The following is a 23,853-nucleotide window of genomic DNA, read 5'->3' on the forward strand; positions in this document are numbered from 1 at the left end:
CCTTCTGTGCACACTGTCCACCCGGTGTCATGTCTGACCCCCTCATGCGCACACTCTCAACCCGGTGTCATGTCTGACCCCCTCATGCGCACACTCTCCACCCGGGGTCATGTCTGACCCCTTCATGCGCACACTACATCCTGTGTCATGTCTGACCCCTTCTGTGCACACTCTCCACCTGGGGTCATGTCTGACCCCTTCATGCGCACACTACATCCTGTGTCATGTCTGACCCCTTCTGTGCACACTCTCCACCCGGTGTCATGTCTGACCCCTCCTCTGGACACTCTCCACCCGGTGTCATGTCTGACCCCTCCTCTGCACACTGTCCCCCCACTGTCATGTCTGACACCTCTTCTGCACACTGTCCACCCACGGTCATGTCTGACCGCTCCTCTGGACACTGTCCACCTGGTGTCATGTCTGAGCCCTCCTCTGCACACTGTCCACCCGTCTCGATGCACTGGATAGAGGTCCAGCGTCCTACTCCACACAGTGTGCCTCGTCTTGGCCAACTAGATAGAATGAACTTGCATGCCTCCAATACTTTCAGCATGACATGGAGCAATACCAGGTTTTGCCCGCACTTGGATTTACTTCCCTACTTCCACTGGACACCATTTTACACAAGGCACCGCCTCTGTGTACCACACTAAATAAATGCAGACTGGGCTTCAGCCAATCAGACTACTCCAAAACCAACCACTGTAGCAGAATCCCAAACTGACTGGTTGAAATGGAGCCAGTCTAATCTTCTACAACTCCAAGGCGTGCCGCTGATCTGCCAGTAATCGAAAGAACCACTAAAGTCAAGACACTTGCACTGGCTGCGAGGAGAACACCTGAACACTGGAGCTCCTGGTTTGGCTTGTGTGGTCCAGGAAGCAGGAACATGATCCTGCAGATGGAGCCCTGGGGTGGGGTCTATCCACCGAGGCACTCACCTGCCCCACCTCTATCGCTTCCCGACAGTGGCTGCAGAAATGGGCCCCTCAACATCTACACAGTAGAAAACACCAAAGCTGACCACCCATATCGGAGCTATGTACATTTATGCTGGTACAGTGGTACATGGCAAAGACAACGACAGAAATGAAACCTCTCACCGGCCGGCCGTGTAGGCTCTCGTAGTAAAGTAGACTCTTCTGCAGGGATGTTTTCTCTTCGGCCAAGTTGTCTTTAGTCATGATCTATACAGAGTAAAAACCAAGATCAATGTTACCAAGTCTGGAGATGGAAGACACTTTTTTTACTGTACCTTTAATAAGACTTTATTTCATAACCTGCAAAGTGTTTGACATTATCAAACCTATGCAGGGTTAACAGGTAACAATGATCCTTAAAAATGAGTAATACCGAAATCTGTGACAATTTTTGGAATGGTTATAAACTTTTAGATCGGGCGCAGAAATATTCACAAATAAATGCACTGAAAAATCAAGATTGCAACTGCCTCAGAACTAATTCAAGTCTACACTGGCTCTACGCACAACAGGGCTCTTCCTCGAGCAGCGATGGACAGAGCAAGGAATATGAACAAACCTTTGCCAACAATGGAGAGGTTATGACTGCAATGTGGGAAAGGTGCGACAAATGCAACCCTCGGCTACAAACCTTCATCTCTTCTGGAAGGCCGTGCTCCGCACGCTTTTCTTTCAATTTTTTTAAAATGAGCTCCAGGGTGTCTTCACGGGTAGGTTTCTTTTCAACTCGTGCCTCCTCCGCATCGTCTTCATCTTCGTGATCCAAAGATGAACCAAAACTTTTGGGGAGCGTATTACTTCGAGGGCGAGTCTGAGGGTCCAAATCGCTATCTGGGCTTTTATGCTTTGCATCTTGATTTCAGAAAACAAGACAAGTGCATTAGTTCACCACGATAAAGACAAAAAGTCAGCTGCCTGAAGCAAATACAGAGAACTACCAACAGCTCAAAAAACAAATACTTCAGAAAAAACAAGACACGAATTGTCAGTGAACTTTGGAGTCTCGACTACTAGAAAATGAATACGTTTTCCTTATGTACTGCATATTTGCAATGAGACTCCTCACATTTTTCATTATTTATTGGTGAGCTCAAATTAAAACTGCGTCTTTAGCTGCAGAGTGTAGCCACAAGCTCAAACATACTGCATGTTGCCACAATTAGCCAGTCATGCGATCAGCCCTTCTTTCCGATAAAATGACATTTTTAATCGGTCACACAGCAGCGTCCAGTGAAATGGAAAGATAAATAACACTAGCAGCTTAGGAGTTAGCAACATTGGAGGGTAATTCATGTCAGCTACCAGTGGACTTTGTGCAGCCAAACCCCGTGTGACCCCGTACGACCTCACACTGCAGCAAACATTGAAGGCCCTGAACATTCTCAAACTGACCTCAGGCGCGGAGTCTCACTCGCAGTCTAGCAAGACTTCACTTAGCTTCACCATCACTGCAGCAGGATTTGCACTCAACACAAGAGTATAATTTCTATTTTTTGCTAAGGAAACAAAACCCAACGGGAGAATAAACTCCTTTAATGTACTGCATAATAAATGGTAGGATGCGAACACGCCTCATTGCAGTGATATCTGCCGCAGGAGTCATAGCTCCAGTCTCTCAAAGTCCAACAAGGCACCCACGCTGGTCTAGGGACATGACTCTGCAAGTCTCTTGGAGGTGCCCAGTGAGGGACTATACACAACAGCTGAGATAAGTCTCTTCATAAGAGGCGGGCGACTGCAACAGCTGAACAACAGCCCGCAGGATTCCTAGCAAAGGGGGGGGGGAACAGCCGTCTGCCCAATCCCAGATCCACCGTGCTCAACAGAACCTGGATCTTTCCCTCGCTGGAAGTAGATGCAGTGGTGTGCACTGCACGTGTCTGGTGCATGTTGTGATAAAGTGCCCTCTTTCTGCATGGGTACCCAGGGCTTAGGTTCTTTCCCTAAAACTGCATTGAAGCGTGGTATCTCAGGCCACATGTTCTGCCGCCCGAAGTGGGGGTCAGAACCAGTGGGGACCAGTTGCTGAAAGCAGCAAGGGGCCTGGGGAAGCTCACAGAGGCGGCATGCCTTTGAAGCTTCCCCTTCGTGAACCCTGCCCGTTCAGGCAAAGGATGCTTTTGCACCTCGTTCCAGGATGTGCATCGTTTCAGGCCCTCGAGAGCAGCAGCTCTCGACCTGGGGGTCCAGAAACATGTCTGGTGGTGGCAGCCTGCGTAGCCACTCAGTCGGGTCACTAGTGGTGGGTTCGTTTTCAGGGGGCATCTGTGACAATGCCCTCTGTGTGTATTTTTCATTACATCCCACACTGGCATGAGTGTGGGTTTAATGTGCTGGGAAGTTTGATACCAAACTTCCCAGTCTTCAGTGTAGCCAACATGGTGCTGTGGAGTTCGTAAGGACCAACTCCCAGCACCATATACTCTTAATGGCAGCACTGCACTTACAATGTCTAAAAATGGACTTCGACACTGTGGGGGTACAGGGTCCATGCACCTGTACCCTCACCACTGGTATAGTGCACCCAGCTAGAGGGGTGACTGACCTATGCCAGGGCAGTGGGGTGTAGGAGGAGGAGGAGTGAGTGAGTGTGTGTGTGTGTGTGTGCGCATGCGTGTGTGTGTGTGTGTGTGGCACAGGGCCCCCAAGGGTGGCACAATAAGTGCTGCAGCCCTTAGAGGCCTTCTCTGGTCACAGTGCCCTGTGGTACCATTTTCATCTGCAAACCACTGATCTTCACTTGTGATGTTAATTAGTTTACCATTTGCTATTCATGATCTGCACTTTACTACCAGCCTACGATTTTACAACATTTGTGTATGACATCAGATGGTATCCAAAGGCTTAGGTAGTCAAGTTGATATTTTTACATTCATTCTTTGAAGTGTCAAGAATAAATTAAATGTTGTCCCGTATATCATACCTTTGATTTGCTTCCTCAGCTTCGTGAGGTCCGTCATCCACTTTAAAACCTTGGGATTCGCTGCTAGATCGCTGTACGACGGCTGCAAAGATCCAAAACAAAGAGACGCGTTACATCCACAGATTAAAACGCGAACGATCAATGTATGCATCAGCAGCACCAATAAGGCGGTAAGAATAGGTTACTTACCCTGTAAGCATCGCTCAGTAGTTTGTAGTGCTGTAGATTCATATACTTTGCATACTCCTGCCATCTACTGTTTGGCTTGGACTTGCAAGCTGGTTTTCTTTGAAGAGTTTGAGTTACGTGGTATGCAGGGACTCCTTCCTTAGTAGGGGATGCAGATGTAAACGGACTCCGTTGTGAAATTGTTTCTGCACAGCAGAGGAGTGAGAGTCTGGAGTCTTGTTTCGGCGCAGCAGAGGAGTGCGAGTCTGGAGTCTTGTTTCCGCGCAGCAGAGGAGTGAGAGTCTGTAGTCTTGTTTCCGGCACAGCAGAGGAGTGCGAGTCTGGAGTCTTGTTTCCGGCACAGCAGAGGAGTGCGAGTCTGGAGTCTTGTTTCCGGCACAGCAGAGGAGTGCGAGTCTGGAGTCTTGTTTCCGGCACAGCAGAGGAGTGCGAGTCTGGAGTCTTGTTTCTGGCACAGCAGAGGAGTGAGAGTCTGGAGTCGCTAGTAGTGAGAAAGTGGGGACCATGCAAATGATGTATATACTTAATGTCAGCAGAGATGTGGTGGTGCCAGAGAGCCGCACAGTGAGATGGCTGCTTCCGAAAGCAGCTCTGCCAGCTGAGAAAATAAACGGCACAATCGGTTTGCCGGAGCACCATGAGCCCCTAACCAGAGGTGGATTTACTCTGGAAGGGTGACCGGCCCCGTTGAGCTTGCTCCGATACTTTACGGGGTCGCCTTGACGCGGAGACGACCCGCTTCCGGCAGAGCAACCTTCTGGGGCCTGGAAGTGTTGTGGCATGGCCTGCTCCTGGGGCGCATTGGAGTCCTTTGCTGACCACCTTTCCCTGAACCCTGCTGCTATCCCGGCGATGGGTGGCCTGCGGACAAGCCTGGTGAGCAGGGGGTATGACAGGGATGGTTAACGAGCGGTGCAGCAACTGCTGGCCGAGGGGGAAATTGAGACTGGGCATGCCACCTGGGACCAGCATGGACCTTCCGCCCTTACTGGGGCTGGACTGCCTTTTCACAGACCTCAAGGAGGCCCTGAACGTGGCACCTAAACTCCTGCCTCCTTGAGTCCTGTCTAGGGTCATCTAAGACCACGGGGACAGCTGCCTCAGCAATAACTGGGACCCAGTTCTGCGTTGTTGGGGCCCGCTTCGCCATGCTGTACTGCAGTACTGTTCCACTGACTATCTGGTATGGCCCCGGCCTAGCTACAGTCACTCTGTATTCCTGCCAATCACCATGCCCTCTGTGGCCACTGCCTTCACTTCTCGGCCACCCAGATACCTACAGCTGGAGCGTTTGCAAGGCCTCCTGGCGCCCTGAGGGATGTATTCCTGGGTTTGGTTCAGAAGACTGAGTTGGGGTGGGTAGAAGGGGGAAGTGGATAGTTCAACCGATATGAGGGACTGAAGTGAGGGGTGGGTTTCAATTGTCATTTTCTTATTATATTCATGCGATGCGAGCAGTTCCACACACTCTACTTGTTGGTGGCCTCATATTATGCCTAGGATACCAGACATGAAGGAAAATTGGGGTAGACTGCACACTCCAGAGGTTATTCACTTAGTCAGAATTTTCAACATTGAGAATGATCAGCGTGCCACACTTACAAGATGCCTGCCTAGCAGCTGCGTATGAGGAACACTTCTAAGATGCCTGCCTAGCATGCGGCATATGAGTAACTGTGGCCAAGTCCCTAAGGCGACTTGGACTGAAGCGTGCACAGCTAAATGGACTTCACGTCATTGATTAATAGTTTTAACCCCTTCCATGCGGGGCTGATTCCCCCGCGGTGCTGACTGCTGCTTGCGCGGGCGTGGTCATGACGGAACGGTTCCGTCATGAGCACAGCTCAACCGACGCTCATGACGGAACCGTTCCGTCATGAGCGTCGAAGGGGTTAAAACAGGTTTTGCTTGTTTAGCTCAAGAAAGTTTTTTATTATTCTTGTTTTTATATGTGCTTCAAAGCATATTCATATAATTTCAAACAAAACATATCGTTTTTCAAAATTAAATAGTCAACACATTTTTGAAAAACAATATATTTTGTTTGAAATGATATGGTTGTCATTACGAACTCCACAGCACCATGATGGCAACACTGAAGACTGAGAAGTTTGGTATCAAACTTCTCAGCACATTAAACCCGCACTGATGCCAGTGTGGGATTTAATGTAAAATGCACCACAGAGGACATCTTAGAGATGCCCCCTAAAACACGACCAACTACCAGTGACCTGACTAAGTGGCTGCGCAGGCTGCCACCACCAGACATGTTTCTGGACCCCTGGGTCGAGAGCCTGTTGCTCTCGGGGGGCCTGAAACAATGCACATCCTCGGACGAGGTGCCAAGCCTCCTACCCCAGGATGGGCAGGGTTCACGATGGGGAAGCTTCAAAGGCATGCCGCCTTTGTGAGCCTCTCCAGACCATTTGCTGCTTTCAGCAACTGGTCCCCACTGGTTCTACCCCCCCACTTTGGGCGGGAGAACCTGCGGGAAAACAAGTGAGGAAGAGAGGTGTGCCAACCTCTGCCAACTCCCCCCTCAGGTGAGGGAGGCGAGGTGAAGCACAACCTCGAGTCCCCTCCTTCTTGAGGATGGGGGACCCAGCCAACCAGGGACAGGCTCCTCCCCCCTGCCACTGAAGAGTGGCAGAATAGGGGGTGTACCCACCCCAGGGAAGGGACCCATTGGTCCCTGCCCTTAACCTACCAGTAACGCCCCTAAATTTAGTATTTAGGGGCATGCTAAACCTTCCTTCCTCAGATCCAGCAACCACAAGAAGAGAAGGACGACAAGCCGTGCAGAGCTAACAAGAGGACGACGTCCACTGACTTGGCCCTAGCCCTACCGGTCTGTCTCCCCTCGAACCTGCTCCTGCAAAAACCACGGCGTGTCCAGCGGACAGCAACCTCAAAAACCCCGGAGGACCTGCCTGCCTTCACTTTCCAAGCTGTTTCTCCTGTGAACCCCGGACGTGTTTGAACTGCAGCTTCTGGTGCCAGCCAGGAACCGCGAATCCCGCACACACTGCACCCGCCGAATCCAGCCCGGGCTCGAGTGGACAAACACCACAAGGAGGTCCCCCCGGCGATCTGACCGGAGATCCGCCGACCTGCCTAAAGCCTCCTAACGACGCCTGCAGCCTCAATCCAGGAGACCACCCCCTTCCGCGACCAGAGTGGGTAAGAAAAATCGACGTCCAAAGGCACCCCTGCACCCGACGCCCCACGGCCTTGTGTGTCCAACCCATTGGTGTCTAACCATTCCTCTACATCCCAACTTACCCCTCGAGGTGGTGGTCACTCCAGGAAGATCCTCGTCCCAGAGCCCGCAGTGTTGTGTTGTACTGGAGAATCCCTATTGAAAACACGGCACCCGACCTCAAAATAGCACCCGGCTGCCCTAGCGCCGCTGAGGGTGCCCCTTTGGTGCCAACTTGGAGCCCAACATGCCTTGAGCTTAACCCTAGGAGCTTTGCTTCCAGAACCCCGTGGCCTGTTGCAAGCAGCCACCAACCGGAGCCCCCCTAATCCCCATAAGAGAACATTGGGTCTCAACATTCTGCACCCGGCCGCCCTAGTGCCACTGGGAGTGCAACAACCGTGCATCACTGACCCTGGGAGACCCCTGAGTCTTACCCCAGAACCCTAACTCAAAAGACTGATTACCTACCTGGCAACCGATAACTCACTTTTCCTCATAGAATAACATTGACACTTTTTCTCCCAAAAAGTTTTTAAGTGTCGACTTTTGAAAATTAAAAATATTCCTTAAAAATCAGCCGAATAACCAAAACGCATTTTCTCAACTGTTTTCAGGAAATGTCCCAGTGCTGAATCCAGGATCCAGCACTGAGTAAGTGTTAGACCTGCCACCTTGGCGTGAGTCTCCCTTCCACTTTTTGTCTCTGTGCCTCATGTGTTTTGCTGGTGTTAGCTGCTCAGAGCACTGTGCCACTGCCAACCAGTGCCACCGTGCAAGTGCTCCCTATTTAAAATGTATATGTTGGTTGGATTCCATGATTGGCTTATTTGGTTTACTGTCAGACCCCAGTAAAGTGCACCAGGAGTGCCCAGGGCTTGTAAATACAAATGCTGCTGGTGGGCTTGCAGCACTGGTTGTGCCACCCACAGAAGCGGCCTCGTAAAATGTGTCCAAGGTCTGCCATTGCAGAACCTGCACGCAGTCTGGTACTGTCATGCTGACTGGGCAAGTGCACCCACTTGCCAGTCCCTAAACCTTCCCTTAACTTCATATTAGTCACCCCTATGGTAGGCCCAAGGGCAGGGTGCATTGTAAGCATAAGGTAGGACAAGCCCTGATGTGTGTGGCATGTCCGAATATTGAATTACAGCCATTTTCGTTTTTCACTATTGCAAGGCTGTGAGAAAGTGCCATCTTTCTTGCATGGTATGCCCCCACTTTTTGCTAAATTGCTGAATGTACTTTGACTGAGTGTACCCTGGACTCCTGCCAATCAGGTGCCCAGGGCCTATGTTCCTTCCTTAAAACACACAAACTCCAAATTGGCAAACCCTGGCCACATGTCAGCCCCTGGTAAATGGTACCCTAGGTACCCAGGGCCTTGTGACCAGGAAAGGCCCCTAAGGGCTGCAGCACTCATTGTGCCACCCTTGGAGGCCCTGTACCCTTACACACACACACTGTCTTTACAGGCTGAGTGTCTGGGTGCAGGACAAAATGAAGAGTCGACATGGCACACATCTCTGTGTGCCATGCCCATTACCTACACTGCCAAGGCATATGTCAGCCACCCCTCTGGCTGGGTGCCTTATGCCCATGGTGTGGGCACAGGAGCAGGAGCCCTGTGCCCCTACAGTACCCAGGTCCATTCCCGGGCACTGTAAGTGCAGTGCTGCCATTTAAGAGTACATGGTGCTGAGAGCTCGTCAAACACGAGCTCCACAGAACCATAATGGCAACACTGAAGACTAGGAAGTTTGGTATCAAACTTCTCAGCACATTAAACCCACACTGATGCCAGTGTGGGATTTAATGTACCAAGCACCCCAGAGGGCATCTTAGAGATGCCCCCTTACAACTAACCTACAATCCACGTCTGCTCTGAGGCTGCCCAGGCTGCCACACAGCAGACACGTTGCTGGACCCCTGGGTGGGAGAGCCCCTGTTCTCCCGGGCCTGCAACAATGCACATCCTGGGTGAGGTGATAAATCTCCTCCCCCAGGATGAGCAAAGGGAAGCTTCAAAGGTCTGCCGCCTCTAGGAGTTTCCCCAGGCCACTGCAACCCCCCCACTCTGGCGGGAAGCTTGGCCGGAAACCCCATACAAGGACAGGGGATGTGCCAGCCTGCCTACCCCACCCCTCAGGTGGGGGAGGCGAGTTGAAGCACATCTCCGGGCTCTCGCCATCTTGAAGATGGGAGGCCCTACCCTATCAGGATTAGGCTACTGCCCCCCTCCCACAGGAGAGAGGCAGGATAGGGGGTTTACCCACCCCAGGACAAGGACCCATTGGTCCCTGGCCTTCACCTACCTGTAACGCCCCTAAATCTAGTATTTAGGGGCACCCTGAACCTTCCTTCCCCAGATTCCAGATTCCGAAACTACAAGAAGAGCAAGAAGAAACGGAGACCTGCCCTGCAGCTGTGAAGGAGAGGGAGACTCCAACTGCTTTGGCCCCAGCCCTACCGGCCTGTCGACCTCGAACCTGCTCCTGCTACAAACCCGGCTTCTCTTGTGGCCAGCAACCTCAGAAACCCCGGAGGACCTGGCTACCTTTGAACTCTGATCCCCTGGGACTCCCATGAGTAGAGGCTCTACTCAGAACCTACCTTTCACCCCTGGCAGCAGCCCGGAACCGCGATTCCAGCCCACTCTGCACCCGCCAAGCCTGGCCGGTGCCGGAGTGAACTAAACCCACGAGGACGACCCCACGGCGACTGTGACCCCAAGTCCGGCACCCAAGGACCCCCCTCGACAATCCAGGAGAAGCCTGCAGCCTCAGAACAGAGTGCCACCCCAACCGCGATCAACAGAGGGTAAGATTTCCCGACACCAAAAGGCACCCCTGCACCCGGCGCCCCACGGCCCTCTGTGTCCAATCCCGGGGTACCTACCTATCCTCCAACTACCCAACTTACCTCTCGAAGTGGTGGTGGCACCTGAAGAGTCCTCGTCCCAGAGCCTGCAGTATTTTTCCAAACCGGAGATTTCCCATAGAAATCAATTGAGCACCCGACGGCTCAAAAGCACCCTGCACCCAGCCGCCCGAGTGGCCCTGGCAGTGAAAACTCTACTTTAACCTACTTCCCCACTTGCCCTGAGTAAGTGACCAGGAGCCCAGCTCCCACAGCCGCGTGGCTTGCCAGACAGCAGCCACCAACCAAGGCCCCCCCTATCCCTCATAGGATAACATTGGGCCTAACTCTCTCTGCACCCGGCCGTCCTGAAACCGCTGAGGGTGAACCAACTGTACCTACCTGACACTGGGGGACCCCTGAGTCTATGCCCAGAACTTCAACTCTGCCAGTCGAGTACTTACCCTTAAACCGCTAACTTCATTTTCCTCATAGGGTAACATTGACTGGCTTTTTCTTGAAAATTCTTCTAAGTGTGGACTTTTCAAAACTCAAAATAATCACCAAAAATCAGTCGAGTGACAAAAACGAATTTACTCACCTGCTCTTAGGTGAGCTCCCAGTGCTGGATCTTGGTGCCCAGCCCTGACTCTGAAAAGTACCCACAACTATACTTACCTTCAACTCATTTTTCTTCCATAGGAAACCATTGACTGCTTTTCTGTGAAATTTCTTCTAAGTGATGATTTCTGCAATTTCTAAATATTCCTCAAAAATCGTATAACATCTGAAAACGTAATTACTTACCTGTTTTGGATAAATGTCCCAGTACTGAGTCTAGACACCCAGTACTGGATTACAAAAGTAACGATAACCTACTGTACCTGTAACCTACATTTCCTTCCATAGGGAATCATTGATTGTTTGCTCGGAAATATTTTCTAAGTGCTCACTTTTGAAATAGCTAAATATTAGTTAAAAATCATTACAGTACCAAAGTCGACTTTCAACAGCTGATTCTGAGAACTGACCCAGGACTGGATCTAGGATACAAGCCTGGAATTACAAAAGTAATCTACAAAGTAATCTGTTGCATATAATCTGAATTTATCATTGAGCTCAATGTATTGTGTTTAGAAATAGAGTTGCCTACTGCAACTACTTGTAACTGTTTACTAAAAAGTCTACTGCATATACAAAAGTATTTTTATGAAACATCTCCTGTCGAGAAAGTATATTTTAATTCCAAGTGTTGGTTCTAAAATAAAACAAGCATATATTTTTTTATAAACAAACCATTGGCCTAGAGTTCAGTTATTGAGTGTGTGGAACTAGTTGCTGACTGAGTGTGTACAACAAATGCTTTACACTGTGCTCTGATACTGCCTTACTGCTCGACCAGGCTACCACTTTGGAGAGTAAGGTTATATCTAACTTTAACCTCTGTTAAACACTTGGGGTCTGTGGACTCCCTGTACCTATTAAGGAACAGTATATACAGAGCCACTTTCTCACAAAGGCTACCTGTTCCCATTGGCCAGAATGGGCTGTTAGAATTGTTACATCCTATGATCCTAACAGACCCAGGGAACATGGTAGAAAATAGAGTTTAGTATGCCTGAACTCAGAATAATAAAATACATCTTTTAGTAAAGTTTATTTTAATATTCTCTGTTTGCAAATACCACTTTTAGAAAGTTGGTATTTGCTTGCCTAACCATTTCAGCCCGCCTCTGCTATGATGTGTATCTGCCTGTCTGGTTTGTGTGAGTGACAGGGCTGGGGGATTCCAGAGGGCAGGGCTAGGTAGCCTGGTGGTGAATAGAGAGATTGACATCCAGATGGGTGGGAGGAGTGCACCTGGACTCTGAATAGGGCTGTGCTCTGCCACCACAATGCTGGCTCCACCTCTTGTGGAGCGGCTGATGTCTCTGCCCTGCACCCTGAATGGAAAGTCAGTCATGTCAACAAAGTGCTCAGGAACTGGTTGGACTGGGCAAACGCCCCTCTACCCCAGAGGAACAAAGGAATTAGGGGTATAAGTATTGGGACCCTGCTCCCAAGAAATTAGATCCTGCCTAACAAGAAGAACCTCTGCCGGAGGAGAAGGAACTGGGAAAGCTGTAAGGAGGAGTACTGTCTCTGACCTGGGGGATTGGCCTGCAGTGGTTGCCTTGCTGCTGAAGGAGAGGAGAAAGACTACAAAAGACTATTTCAAATTGTGCTTAAAAAGATCTCCAAGGGCTTGGAATAGAGCTTGCCTCCTGCTGAAGTCTCAGGAACAACAGACTTCACCCCCAGCTCCCCAATGTTCTTTGGAAGTGCCCGCTGCTGTTGCTGGGCCTTCTGAGGGACTGCGTGTCGCAAGTAGCTGGAGGCGCGACTCAAGAAGGAGAAGCGTGCCGCCGTCGGAGCTGTTGTCATCGCATCTCGTAAAGTGTGTCGCCGCTGCAGCATCGCATCGAGCGCAAGCGTCTCGCATCATCCAAGAAGTGTCTCGCAACGCCGAAGAAGCGTGTCGCCATCGCAGCCATCGTAGCTGACGCATTGCACCGCATCAAGAGAAGAGTCTCGCATCGAGGAAGAAGCGTGTCGCCATCGCATCCATCGTAGCGGTCGCATTGCACCGCATCAAGAAAAGCGCCTTGCATCCACGGAGAAGCGTGCCGCTGTCGGAGCCGCTGTCGTCGCATCTCGCAGAAGGGGTGTCGCCGCTGCAGCATCGCATCGAGCGGAAGTATCTCGCAATCGGAGAAGAGTGCCGCTGCCAAGGCCGCTGTCGACGCATGGCGTAAAGGGTGACGCCGCTGTAGCGGACGTATCGAGTCGAGTCTTCTCGCAACCTCGGAGAAGCGTAACGCATCTGGAAGATCTTCACGTCTTTATTTCTTTGCACCGAAAACTTCATCGCAGCAACATCGTTGCAACACTTTCGTTGCCCTGCGTGTCGCATCTAAAAGGTACATTGACTTAAAGTGTCGCATTTAAGAACTTAAGAGAACTAAGCAAAATTCTACCATCAAAAGTAACAGTATTGTGTATTTTTGTCGTTTAATGGTCTTGTGGTAACTCTATATAAAGAATCCTTATTTTTAATATAAAACCTGTGTGGTGTCCCTTTGTAGTGTTGTCACTTGGTTACTCTATGTGTTCACAAATGCTTAACCTATAACGCTCTGAGATAAGCCTGGTCTGCTCGTGCCAAGCTACCTAGAGGGTGAGCAGGGGTTATTTTAGGAGTGTACCCCATTTACCCTGACTAGAGGAAAGGTTCCCTGCTTGTCACAAGTACCTACCTGTGCCAACCAGAGAACCCGGATTCTAACAGTAAGAAAAAGTAACGTTAAAGTAACTTACCTGCTAAGTGAATTTCCTCCCCTAGGATAACATTGGTGATTCTATGTGAAAAAGATTGTGTCAACTTTTGAAATGCAATAATATTCTTTAAAAATCGTACCTCTAACCAAAACGCATTTACTCACCTGTTTTCAGGAAATGTCCCAGGGCTGAATCTAGGATCCAACCATGTGTTAGCCAAAGTAATCTGAAAAGTAATTAACTGCATTTTACTTTAAAAGCCCATTGAATTGAATGTACTATACCTGCAATGTGTTGCAAACTCCTTACTCAAAACTGTAGCCAAAACCAGAACAAGGCATACTGCAATTCTGAGCTGTGTTCAAACAAGTAATTTACAACTGCAAAGTATTTATATGCCTACCTGTACCAGGTTTGCTTGGTTCTAGAAAAAACAACAGTATTTTGTTTTATACAAACCATTGGCCTAGAGTTCAGTTCTTGAGTGTGTGAGACCATTTGCTGACTGAGTGTGTGCAACAAATGCTTTACACTGTCCTCTGATACTGCCTTACTGCTCGACCAAGCTACCACTTTAGAGAGTAAGGTTATATCCAACGTTACCCTCTGCCAAACCTCTGGAGACCCTTGGACTATACACACTGTACCTCACCTTGGTGCAGTATATATAGAGCCAGTTTGTTACAGCATGCCTCCTAAATACTCACCTTAGGGGCGTTAAGGGGAGTGACAGGTAGTAGCAAATGGGCTACTTAACTTTAGGGCGACTACACCTCCTATATGCCCGTTTCCCATGGGAAGTTGACGTGACCTTGACCAGAAGCCTAATTCCACCAAACCGAAGATGTTGTGTTCCAAGTTTCGTATTCGCATCAGGCGCCCACCTTAGGGGTGGACCAAGCCTAACGGGAAGCACCTCCTGAAAAGCTCACTTTGCCGCCTCTCCCGCTGATTGTAGAACGGTTTGAAAAAGCAATAGGAATTGTTTTTTGTTTGATTTACAGGGGGAGCAGTAGGTTGCAATACTTAGAAAATACAGTACACTGAAATGAATAGGCTTTTCTGTAAATTGCAGGTAAGTTACTTTGTACGTCACTTTTCTTACTCCGTGCTGGATACCTGGATTCAGCACTGGGACATTTCCTGCAAACAGGTAAGTAAATGCATTTTGGTTATTCACGCGATTTTTAAAGAATATTTTTAGATTGTGAAACTTTTTGGAAGAAAATTGTCAATGTTATCATATGGAGGAAAAGCAGGTTATCGGCTCACAGGTAAGTGATCGCCTGTGGGAATGAAGGTTCTGGGGTTAGACTCAGGGGTCCCCCAGGGTCAGTGATGCACTTTTGTTGCACCCTCAGCGGCACAGGGGCGGTCGGGCGCAGAGTGTTGTTGTCCAATGTTATCCAATGGGGGATAGGGGGCCTCCAATTGTTGGCTGCTGGCAAGCAGGCCACTGGGTTGTGGGAGCAAAGCTCCTAGGAATAGGTCAGGGCAAATGGGGAAACAAATTAGCACAAAAGGTGCACCCTCAGTGGCACTGAGGTGGCCGGGTGCAGAGTGCTGTTTCGACCTCCGGTTTGCAAAAGCGCTGCAGACAAGGACTTCTGGCTGTGGCCACCACTTTGAGAGGCAAGTTGGGAAGGTAAGGGATGGTTAGGCACCGTTGGTTTGGGCACACAAAGCCGTGGGGCATCGGGTGCAGGGGTGCCTTTTGGGGTCGGATCTTCTTACCAGCTCCTGGTAGCGGTTATAGGGGAGCAATCTTTGCAAGTGAAGGCAGGCAGGTCCTCCAAGGTTTTCGAGGTTGCTGGCTGCAGGACACACCGGGATTTCGCAGGAGCAGGTTAAAGGGGAGACAGGCCTGTAGGGCTGGGGCCAAGTCAGTGGGCGTCTTCCTCTGGTAAGCTGGCGGCACGGCTGTTCGGACCTCCTTCTCATTTCTGGATCTGAGGAAGCAAGGTTCAGGGTGCCCCCTAAATACTAGATTTAGGGGCTTTACAGGTAGGTAGAGGGCAGGGACCAATGGGTCCCTTCCCTGGGGTGGGTACACCCCCTATTGTGCCACCCTCCAGTGGGGGGGGGGGGGGGGGGAGGAGGAGGGGCCTGTCCCTGGTTGGTGGAGTCACCCCATCCTGAAGATGGCAGGGACTGAGTTGTGCTTCACCTCGCCTCCCCCACCTGTGGGGTGGAGTTGGCAGAGGTGGACACACCTCTCTCCCTCACTTGTTTTTCCCAGTGGAGACCAGTTGCTGAAAGCAGCAAGTGGTCTGGGGAAGCTCACAAAGGCGGCATGCCTTTGAAGCCTCCCCTTCTCGAACCCTGCCCATCCTGGGGGAGGGCGGGGTTACTGCAACAGAAGGAATTTGCTACTTACCAGTATGCATCTGTTCTTGGCATGTAGAGCTGCAGATCTACACACTTGTGCATAGATCACCATCTGGTGTTGGGCCCGGATGTTTGCAGTTGTTTTTCCTCTTGGAAAGTCTTTGGAAGTCACGAGGTCGGTGACTCCTCCTTTAGATCGTATTGCGCATGGGCTTCGGCTCCATCCTCAGATTGTTTTTCGCCAGCAGGGAAAGATGGAGCGTAGTGATAACAGTAAAGAAACCCATGTGTGTTGTATCTAAATAAGATAGACTGGAACGGATACTGAGGCGGGTGGGCGTGTATAGATCTGCAGTTCTACATGCCAAGAACAGATGCATACTGGTAAGTAGCATTTGCCGTTTGAGGCATACGAGCTGCAGATCGCACACTTGTGCATAGATTATATAGCAGTACCCATCCTTAGCGGCGACCACCCGTATCTGTTGCAGTGGTTTGAAATAATGTTTTGAGTACAGCCTGGCCCACACTAGCCTGTTGCTTACTTGGCACATCTACACAATAGTGTTTAGTGAAAGTGTGCAGTGTTGACCATGTAGCTGCTTTGCAGATTTCACTTAATGGGGTGTTCCCTAAAAATGCCATTGAAGCCCCTATTTTACGTGTAGAGTGGGCTTTAGGGGGAACGGAAAGCGTTTGTTTTGCTTTGTGGTAGCAAATCTGAATGCATTTGACAATCCACCTAGCTATCCCCGACTTGAAGATGGGGTTGCCTTTGTGTGGTGGTGAGAAAGACAAACAGTTGTTTGGTCTTACGAAAAGGTTGTGTTCTCTCGATGTAGTAAAGTAAGGCTCGTTTGACATCTAATGTGTGAAGACATCTTTCTGCAACGGTCTGTGGTTGCGAGAAGAAGACTGGTAGTTCTACAGATTGGTTTAGGTGAAAAGGAGAAATGACTTTAGGGAGGAATTTTGGGTTGGTACGGAGAACAACTGTGTTATGGTGCATTTGGAGAAAATGTTCTTGAATGGTAAGTGCTTGTATCTCGCTGACCTTTCTGAGGGAAGTGATGGCTACAAGAAAGGCGGTTTTCCATGTTAGGAATTGAAGTTCACATTTGTGTAGAGGTTCAAAGGGAGGCCCCATTAGTCTGGTGAGAACGATATTTAGGTTCCACAGAGGTGAGGGTGGCAGTCTGGGGGGAATTATTCTTTTGAGGCCTTCCATGAAGGCTTTAATGGCAGGTACTCTAAAGAGTGATAGATGTTGCCTGTTTTGTAGATAAGCTGATATGGCTGCAAGGTGCAGTCTAATGGACGTATAGGCTAGATTGCATTTTTGTAGGTGTAGTAAGTAGCCTATGATGTGTTGAATGGACACATCTAGGGGATTCATGGTATTGTTGTGACAATAGACAACAAAACGTTTCCACTTGGCTGCGTAGCACGCTCTAGTGGTGGGTCGCCTAGCTTCTTTAATGACGTTCATCCAGTCAGGGGGAAGATTTAGGTAACCGAATTCTAGGATTTCAGGAGCCAGATCGCAAGGTTGAGCTGGTCTGGGTCTGGGTGCCTGATCTCTCCATGGTTCTGGGTTAAGAGGTGTGGAGAGAGGTGTAACTTTTGGTGCAGTACTACAGATAGTTCCAGCAGTGTGGTGTACCACGGTTGTCTGGCCCAAGTTGGAGCTACTAGGATTAGTGTGAGGGAGTGTTGTAGTTTGCACACCATTAATGGAATGAGTGGGAGAGACGGAAAAGCGTATGCAAATCTGCCTGACCAGTTCATCCATATCGCATTGCCTTTGGACAATGGGTCTGGATATCTGGCGGCGAAGCTTCGGCATTTGGCGTTTTCGTGGGTGGCGAAGAGGTCTATCTGTGGATGCCCCCACCTGTGAAAGTACGGGTGAAGAACTTGCGGGTGGAGTTCCCACTCGTGGAGTTGTTGCGTTTGTCTGCTGAGCAGATCTGACATAGTGGTTTGGACTCCTGGGACATGTTGGGCTAGGAGAAAGATTTTCTGGGGTATGGCCCATCTCCATATGCTCTGTGCTAGCTGAGAGAGCTGCGGAGAGTGTGCCGCCTTGTTTCTGTATATAGTACATGGCTGTCATGTTGTCTGTGCGGACTAGGACTGCCTTGCCTGAAATCTGTTTTTGAAAGGATTTTAGGGCTAAGAATATGGCTAGTAACTCCAGATGGTTGATGTGGAGTAACTTTTGTGGAGGTGTCCATCTGCCCTGCATGGTGTGATGTAATAGGTGAGCTCCCCAGCCGGAGAGCGACGCGTCCGTTGTCAGTACTATCTGAGGAACCGGGTCCAGGAACGGTTGCCCTTTGGAAAGGTTTTTGGTGGTCCACCACTGCAGAGAGCGATGGGTACGACCGTCTACCAACACCAGATCTGTTAATTGACCCTGGGCCTGGTTCCATTGGCGCGCTAAGCACTCTTGGAGAGGACGCATCTGGAGTCTTGCGTGAGGTACTATGAAGATGCAAGAGGCCATCATCCCTATTAGTTGCATAAACACCAGAGCTGGAAGTGTGTGTTGTGGCTGAATTTGGCGCGTAGAGCCTGAATGCTTGCTATCCTGGCAGAGTTGGGCGATCTATGCACAGTGTGTAATCTGCAGCTCATATGCCTCAAACATGTTAATTTCTATTTTTGAGTGTGTATATCAAAGATTATATTAGGGTGAGAGGCGGTCTGCCACTCTATCACAAGGCTGATGTCATCAGTGATGTCAGTGATGTCACTGACCATGTCATGAGTGATGTAATATGTGACGTCATCAGCAGTGCATTGCGGGCGCGTGAGTTATAGTTAGCTGAACTAATTATAACGGGCGAATTTCAATGGTTTGGTACGAGTGAAAAGTCCAGCTAACTAGAACGCCCCTGAAACCTATGTTTTTTTCAGTGAATTTCAAAGGTTTTTTTAAATGATAATTTTTAAATATTTTGTTATATTTAGTTTTTTGATACTGTTTTCTACATTTTTTAAACTATTTATTTTTACATATTTAATTTTTTATATTACGTTACATATTTTTAATATAAATTGAAAAAAATGTTTTGGTTTTTTTTTCCAATTTTTTTTTGGGGGGACTCGCGCACCGAAAGCTTACCTTTCTCGATCACTGCACGGAACTTAGCCGCCATTTTATGATTGTTGTGTAGGATCCGCGTAGGGTGTGCGATGGGTGTGTATTTTCCTGTGCGATTGCAATGCGACCAGTACGCGACTCCAGGCGCATACACGACATATACGCATTACTTTACGCGACGTTCGCGCACTTGCGCGTGACGTCCTATATGTGTTCGACGCGTTAGGAGTCTCGCACCCAGCGAGTGCACACCAGGGGACCATGCTGAGCGCCACGCTGGATGCATAACTCCCAATTTTACCGTAAAGAAAAAAAATAGCACCGATCACTAATTTCTATTCTCCCCGGGGACCCCATCCCCCAGGGCTCATATATAACGTTGGGGACCGTGGGGGGAGCCCCAATGCACCCACGATCCCAGCCGGCTCCCCGCGTCCTTTGGGAGCCGGCATTGCTTTGCCACACGGGGAGCTGCTAACATGCAGCTCCCCATGTGGAAAAGCAAAATGCTTTGCATTTTGAAAGAGAGCAGGTTTTCCTGTTCTCTCTTTCAAAATCCAAACCAAGTTTGCTATGACAGGGCGGGAGCCTCGGCTCTCGCCCTGCCATAGCAAACAGCAGTGTCCCGGGGGTGGGCACCCCGGGACACTGGAGAAGCCTGCCCTGGGGGGTGGCGGTCCACCAGGGCCCTCGAGGGCTCCAGGGGGGCCACGTGGCCCCCCTCCTCAATATACAAAGCCCCGAGGGGGGGTCCCTGGGGATTGGGGGGGCCTTTGAGCCCCCCAACCATTTTTGAGAAAGTCCCAGGGGGTAGCGGTCCCTGGGGCTGGGGGGGGCTTTGAGCCCCCCCACCCATCTATTTTGCTGGGGGGGGGTGGCAGTTGAGGCCCCCCCATTTATGTTGTAGTCCCGGGGGGAGGCGGTCCCCGGGGCTGGGGAGCCCCTCTGGGCCCCCCATAAAAAATAGAACTTATGCCCCCAGGATTTGGCCCCCCGGGGGCTAATTATTAAAGCCCGCACTTAGTTTTATTTTATTTGTTACGGCATGATCCGCGCACCCTGCAGGCCTAGAGGGTCAAGGTATTTCTACCCTGCCCCCTTTGTGAGTTTTACACACTAGGTTCCATTGATTTCTTCAGCCTCGCTTCTACCGAGGCACAAAATGGCTGCCAATACTTCCTGGTTTGGAGTGTTGACAGACAGTTGACAGCCAATTAGCATGCAGCTTGTGATCGGGAGGGTGCGCTCAGGGTGTGCGGCTCCAGCGCGGCCATAGATATATATGTGATTTTGATTTTCTCAGGAACTACTGAATGGATTTACACCATTTAAGCAAAAGGCACAACTCTGAACCAAGGTCTACCTTTCTGCCAAATTTGGTGTAATTCCGTTCAGCAGTTCGGGCTGTAGCTGAGACTAAATGTCCCTATAGAAAATTGCATGGGGAAAAAACGTTTTGGAACCCCCCTTTTTTCTCGGCCCCCGCTTGACGAATCACCACGAGACTTTCAGAATAGGAGCGGACCAGAGCGGGCCACGAGTTTTCAAAATTTCGCGAAGATTCATCAACCGGCGCCAAAGTTATTCCAAATAGAATGTTGCGGATTTCCTATGGATAATAGGTCCTAACTATAACACCCCTGAAACCTATGGTTTTTTCAGTGAATATATATATATATATATATATATATATATATATATATATATATATATATTCACAGAAAAAAAATAGGTTTCAGGCACGTTATAGTTAGGAATTAGCATTTAAAAAAACCTCAGAAATTCACTGAAAAAACCATAGGTTTCAGGGGTGTTATAGTTAGCTGGACTTTTCACTTGTAAAAACCATTGAAATTCCCCCGTTATAGTTAGTTCAGCTAACTATAACTCGCGCGCCCGCAATGCACTGCTGAGGACGTCACATATTACATCACTCATGACATGGTCAGTGACATCACTCATGACATCACTGATGACATCTCAAATGACATCACTGATGACATCATCCAGTGAATGTGTGTTTTTCTGAAAATTAAATATGTTTTATATATGTATATCTCAAGGTCGATGGAAGAATAAATGGGTATATAAGTGTCTAAATGGATGATTTGTTTTTGAAAAATTGATTGTGTAACTGACTGATTAAGTGTATCATAGTGAATACATGGCTTAGTGAGTAATGTTTAAATATGTAAATATCTGTATCAGTCTCTCACTGTGTATAAGTGGCTGCATGGGTTGGTGAGTAGCTACATGGGTGTCTATATAGGTTATTAGTTGTTTTTTTGAGTATCAGTCTGAGTGTCTGTATGGTTCGGTGGGGGTATTATGTAGTGCATAGGTACATGAATGCATGACTCACTCTTTGTATGTGTTGAAGATAGCATGTGTGCAGGACTGTATGGGTGGATGAGTGTGTGTATGGGTGTGTTAGTGAATGAATGACTGTCTCAATAGTGTCTTTATGAGTAACTACATATGTTTTAAACTAGTATATGTGATTATTGGTGTGTATATAAGTGAGTATATGTGAGAGTGAGAGATTGAAAGATTTCCTGTATGAATAAGTATGTGTTTCTATAAGTGATTGTTTAAAAGACTAAGTATGTGTAAGTTTCCGTAGAAGTAAGTGTGGTGGTGTGTGTATAACTGTATATGCAAATAAATGTATGTTTGATTCTTTATTAGCATGAGTGACTATGTGTGGGAGTAACTCTATGGATGAGTGGCATTGTGTAACAGGATGTATATGTGTACGAGTACATATGATGAGTGAATACATGTATGAGTGACTGTATAGGACTGTTGGTGAATGCATGGATGTGGATCTTAGAATTACTGAAGAGGTTGTTGTAACTGGTATTGGTATGTCCATTGTTTTGAAAAGTTTAGTCTCTATTTTTGAATGTGTGTATCAAAGGTTATATAAGGGTGAGAGGAGGTCTGCCACTCTATCACAAGGATGATGTCATCAGTGATGTCATCAGTGATGTCACTGACCATGTCATGAGTGATGTAATATGTGACGTCATCAGCAGTGCATTGCGGGCGCGCGAGTTATAGTTAGCTGAACTAACTATAACGGGGGAATTTCAATGGTTTTGTACAAGTGAAAAGTCCAGCTAACTATAACACCCCTTAAACCTATGGTTTTTTCAGTGAATTTCTGAGGTTTTTTAAATGCTAATTCCTAACTATAACGTGCCTGAAACCTATGTTTTTTTCTGTGAATTTCAAACGTTTTTTAAATGCTAATTTCTAACTATGCCTACAGAGATAGGACATGTGAAGAAAGAAGAAAAAATGCACAGAAAGAAAAAAAAGAAGTGCAGAAAGAAGCAACAGAAGTCCTCAAATACGAAGAAAAGTGCAGGAAGAAGGATAACGTGCAGAAAGAACAAAAAGAAGAGCAGAAAGAAGCCTTGTTGCAAAATCATCCTGTACCCTCAACTTTTTCAGACGGATACTGGTGGTAACTGAGTCTGACTAACCAGTCCTAGAGCCAGTGCTATGTTAAAAGACACTTAGAATACAGTGAAAACACCTACATACACTAGGGAACATTATGCGTTGGGGTCCCCCTGTGATTAGCATGACCTCCTCTGTAAGCCCCTAGTATATAATAGGGCAGGGGGATTAAAACTACCTCTTAAAACAGGCCACAGGGCGTTTTTGCACACGTTAACTCAGGCCCGTCCCCTCCCTTCACCACTGTGTAAACACGCCCTGTGTCCGTTTTTAGTTGGGAGATTAAGTTCATTTGAATCCTGAGGGTCCCTAGGCTCCAACTATCCCACTAGGTACCTCCAGTAAGTGCCACAGAGCTGCGTTGCAGAGAGGTGTAAAAAGTGGCACGGCCTGGACCACCTCTCTGCAATGCAGCTCAGTGGCGCTTACTGGAAGCACTTGGTGGGCTAGTTAGCCCCCAGGGGCCCTAAGTATTGAAGGGAAATTATATCCAATTTAAAACGTGCCATAGTGCGTGTTTGCATACGTCACCTCAGGCCCCGTCCCCTCCCTTCACCACTGTGTAAACGCGCCCTGTGGCTGTTCTAAGATGAGAGATTAAGTCCCCTTGAATCCTAAGGGTCCCTAGGGTCACTAGACCACTAGGTACCTCCAGTAAGCGCCACAGAGCTGCGTTGCAGAGAGGTGTAAAAAGGGGCTTGGCCTCAGAACACCTGTCTGCAGCGCAGCTCCCTGGCGCATACTGGAGATGCCTGTTGGGCTAGTTGGCCCTCAGGGACCCTCAGTATTGAAGAGGAATTAATTCCTCAACTTACAACTCGCCAGGGGGCACGTTTGCAGAGGGCTGCAAGGAGGGGGCGTCGCCTCTGGCACGATGCCAGTCTTATTTATTTTAATTTTTTAAGAAGGGGGGCTATGTGGTTCCCCTTCTTATTCTAATTTATTGGCCCCGATGACCCCATCCCCCAGGGCCTGTCTCCTAATTATATTTTTTTGACCCCAATCCCCAGGGCCGGCCACTGTTTTTTATTATTTTTAAAAAATATATATTTATAGACACACCTAGGACATGCTGGACAAACCGTACGTACCTATCACCATGACGATTTGCGTGATATTCATTAAAAGGCGACTATGCATACAATGAATCCACGTGGAATGTATTTACACCACTAGTGAAGCTCTGACATGTATGATGCCCTACCGTGCCTAATCCCGGTAGACACCCTTGTCGTTTATTTATACAAACATGGGTAGCTATTGACGGGGACATTTAATACACATGCACACCAAGCCATTCAAAGGGGATTCGACAACGACCAAAACTATGCAAGAAACCCCCCTCACGATTAATAAAACACACATCCACTGCCGGATGTGTAATACTTTTTATTTTACTCTCTGGAAAGGGGACGAACATCGCTTGAGAGTCGCAGCGCGCTCCTGGCAGAGCCCAATGCTGTGTTACACCCACCAT

General features: G+C 48.6%; 1 protein-coding gene across 4 annotated transcripts in view; it reads right to left on the bottom strand.

Moving 5' to 3' along the window:
- Positions 1 to 23,853, bottom strand: part of FAM13B (family with sequence similarity 13 member B) — a 446,070-nt gene that overhangs the window by 106,181 nt on the left and 316,036 nt on the right. For all 4 annotated transcript variants that reach the window (XM_085630302.1, XM_085630303.1, XM_085630304.1 and 1 more), the window contains 3 exons: positions 3,907 to 3,988; positions 1,615 to 1,835; positions 1,107 to 1,190 (listed from right to left, as the gene is read on the bottom strand). In XM_085630302.1, coding sequence (XP_085486428.1) covers positions 1,107 to 1,190; positions 1,615 to 1,835; positions 3,907 to 3,988 — 387 coding nt within the window. The remainder of the gene's footprint in view (positions 1 to 1,106; positions 1,191 to 1,614; positions 1,836 to 3,906; positions 3,989 to 23,853) is intronic.

Source organism: Triturus cristatus, chromosome 10, assembly GCF_964204655.1.
Source record: "Triturus cristatus chromosome 10, aTriCri1.1, whole genome shotgun sequence".
Lineage (NCBI taxonomy): Eukaryota > Metazoa > Chordata > Amphibia > Caudata > Salamandridae > Triturus > Triturus cristatus.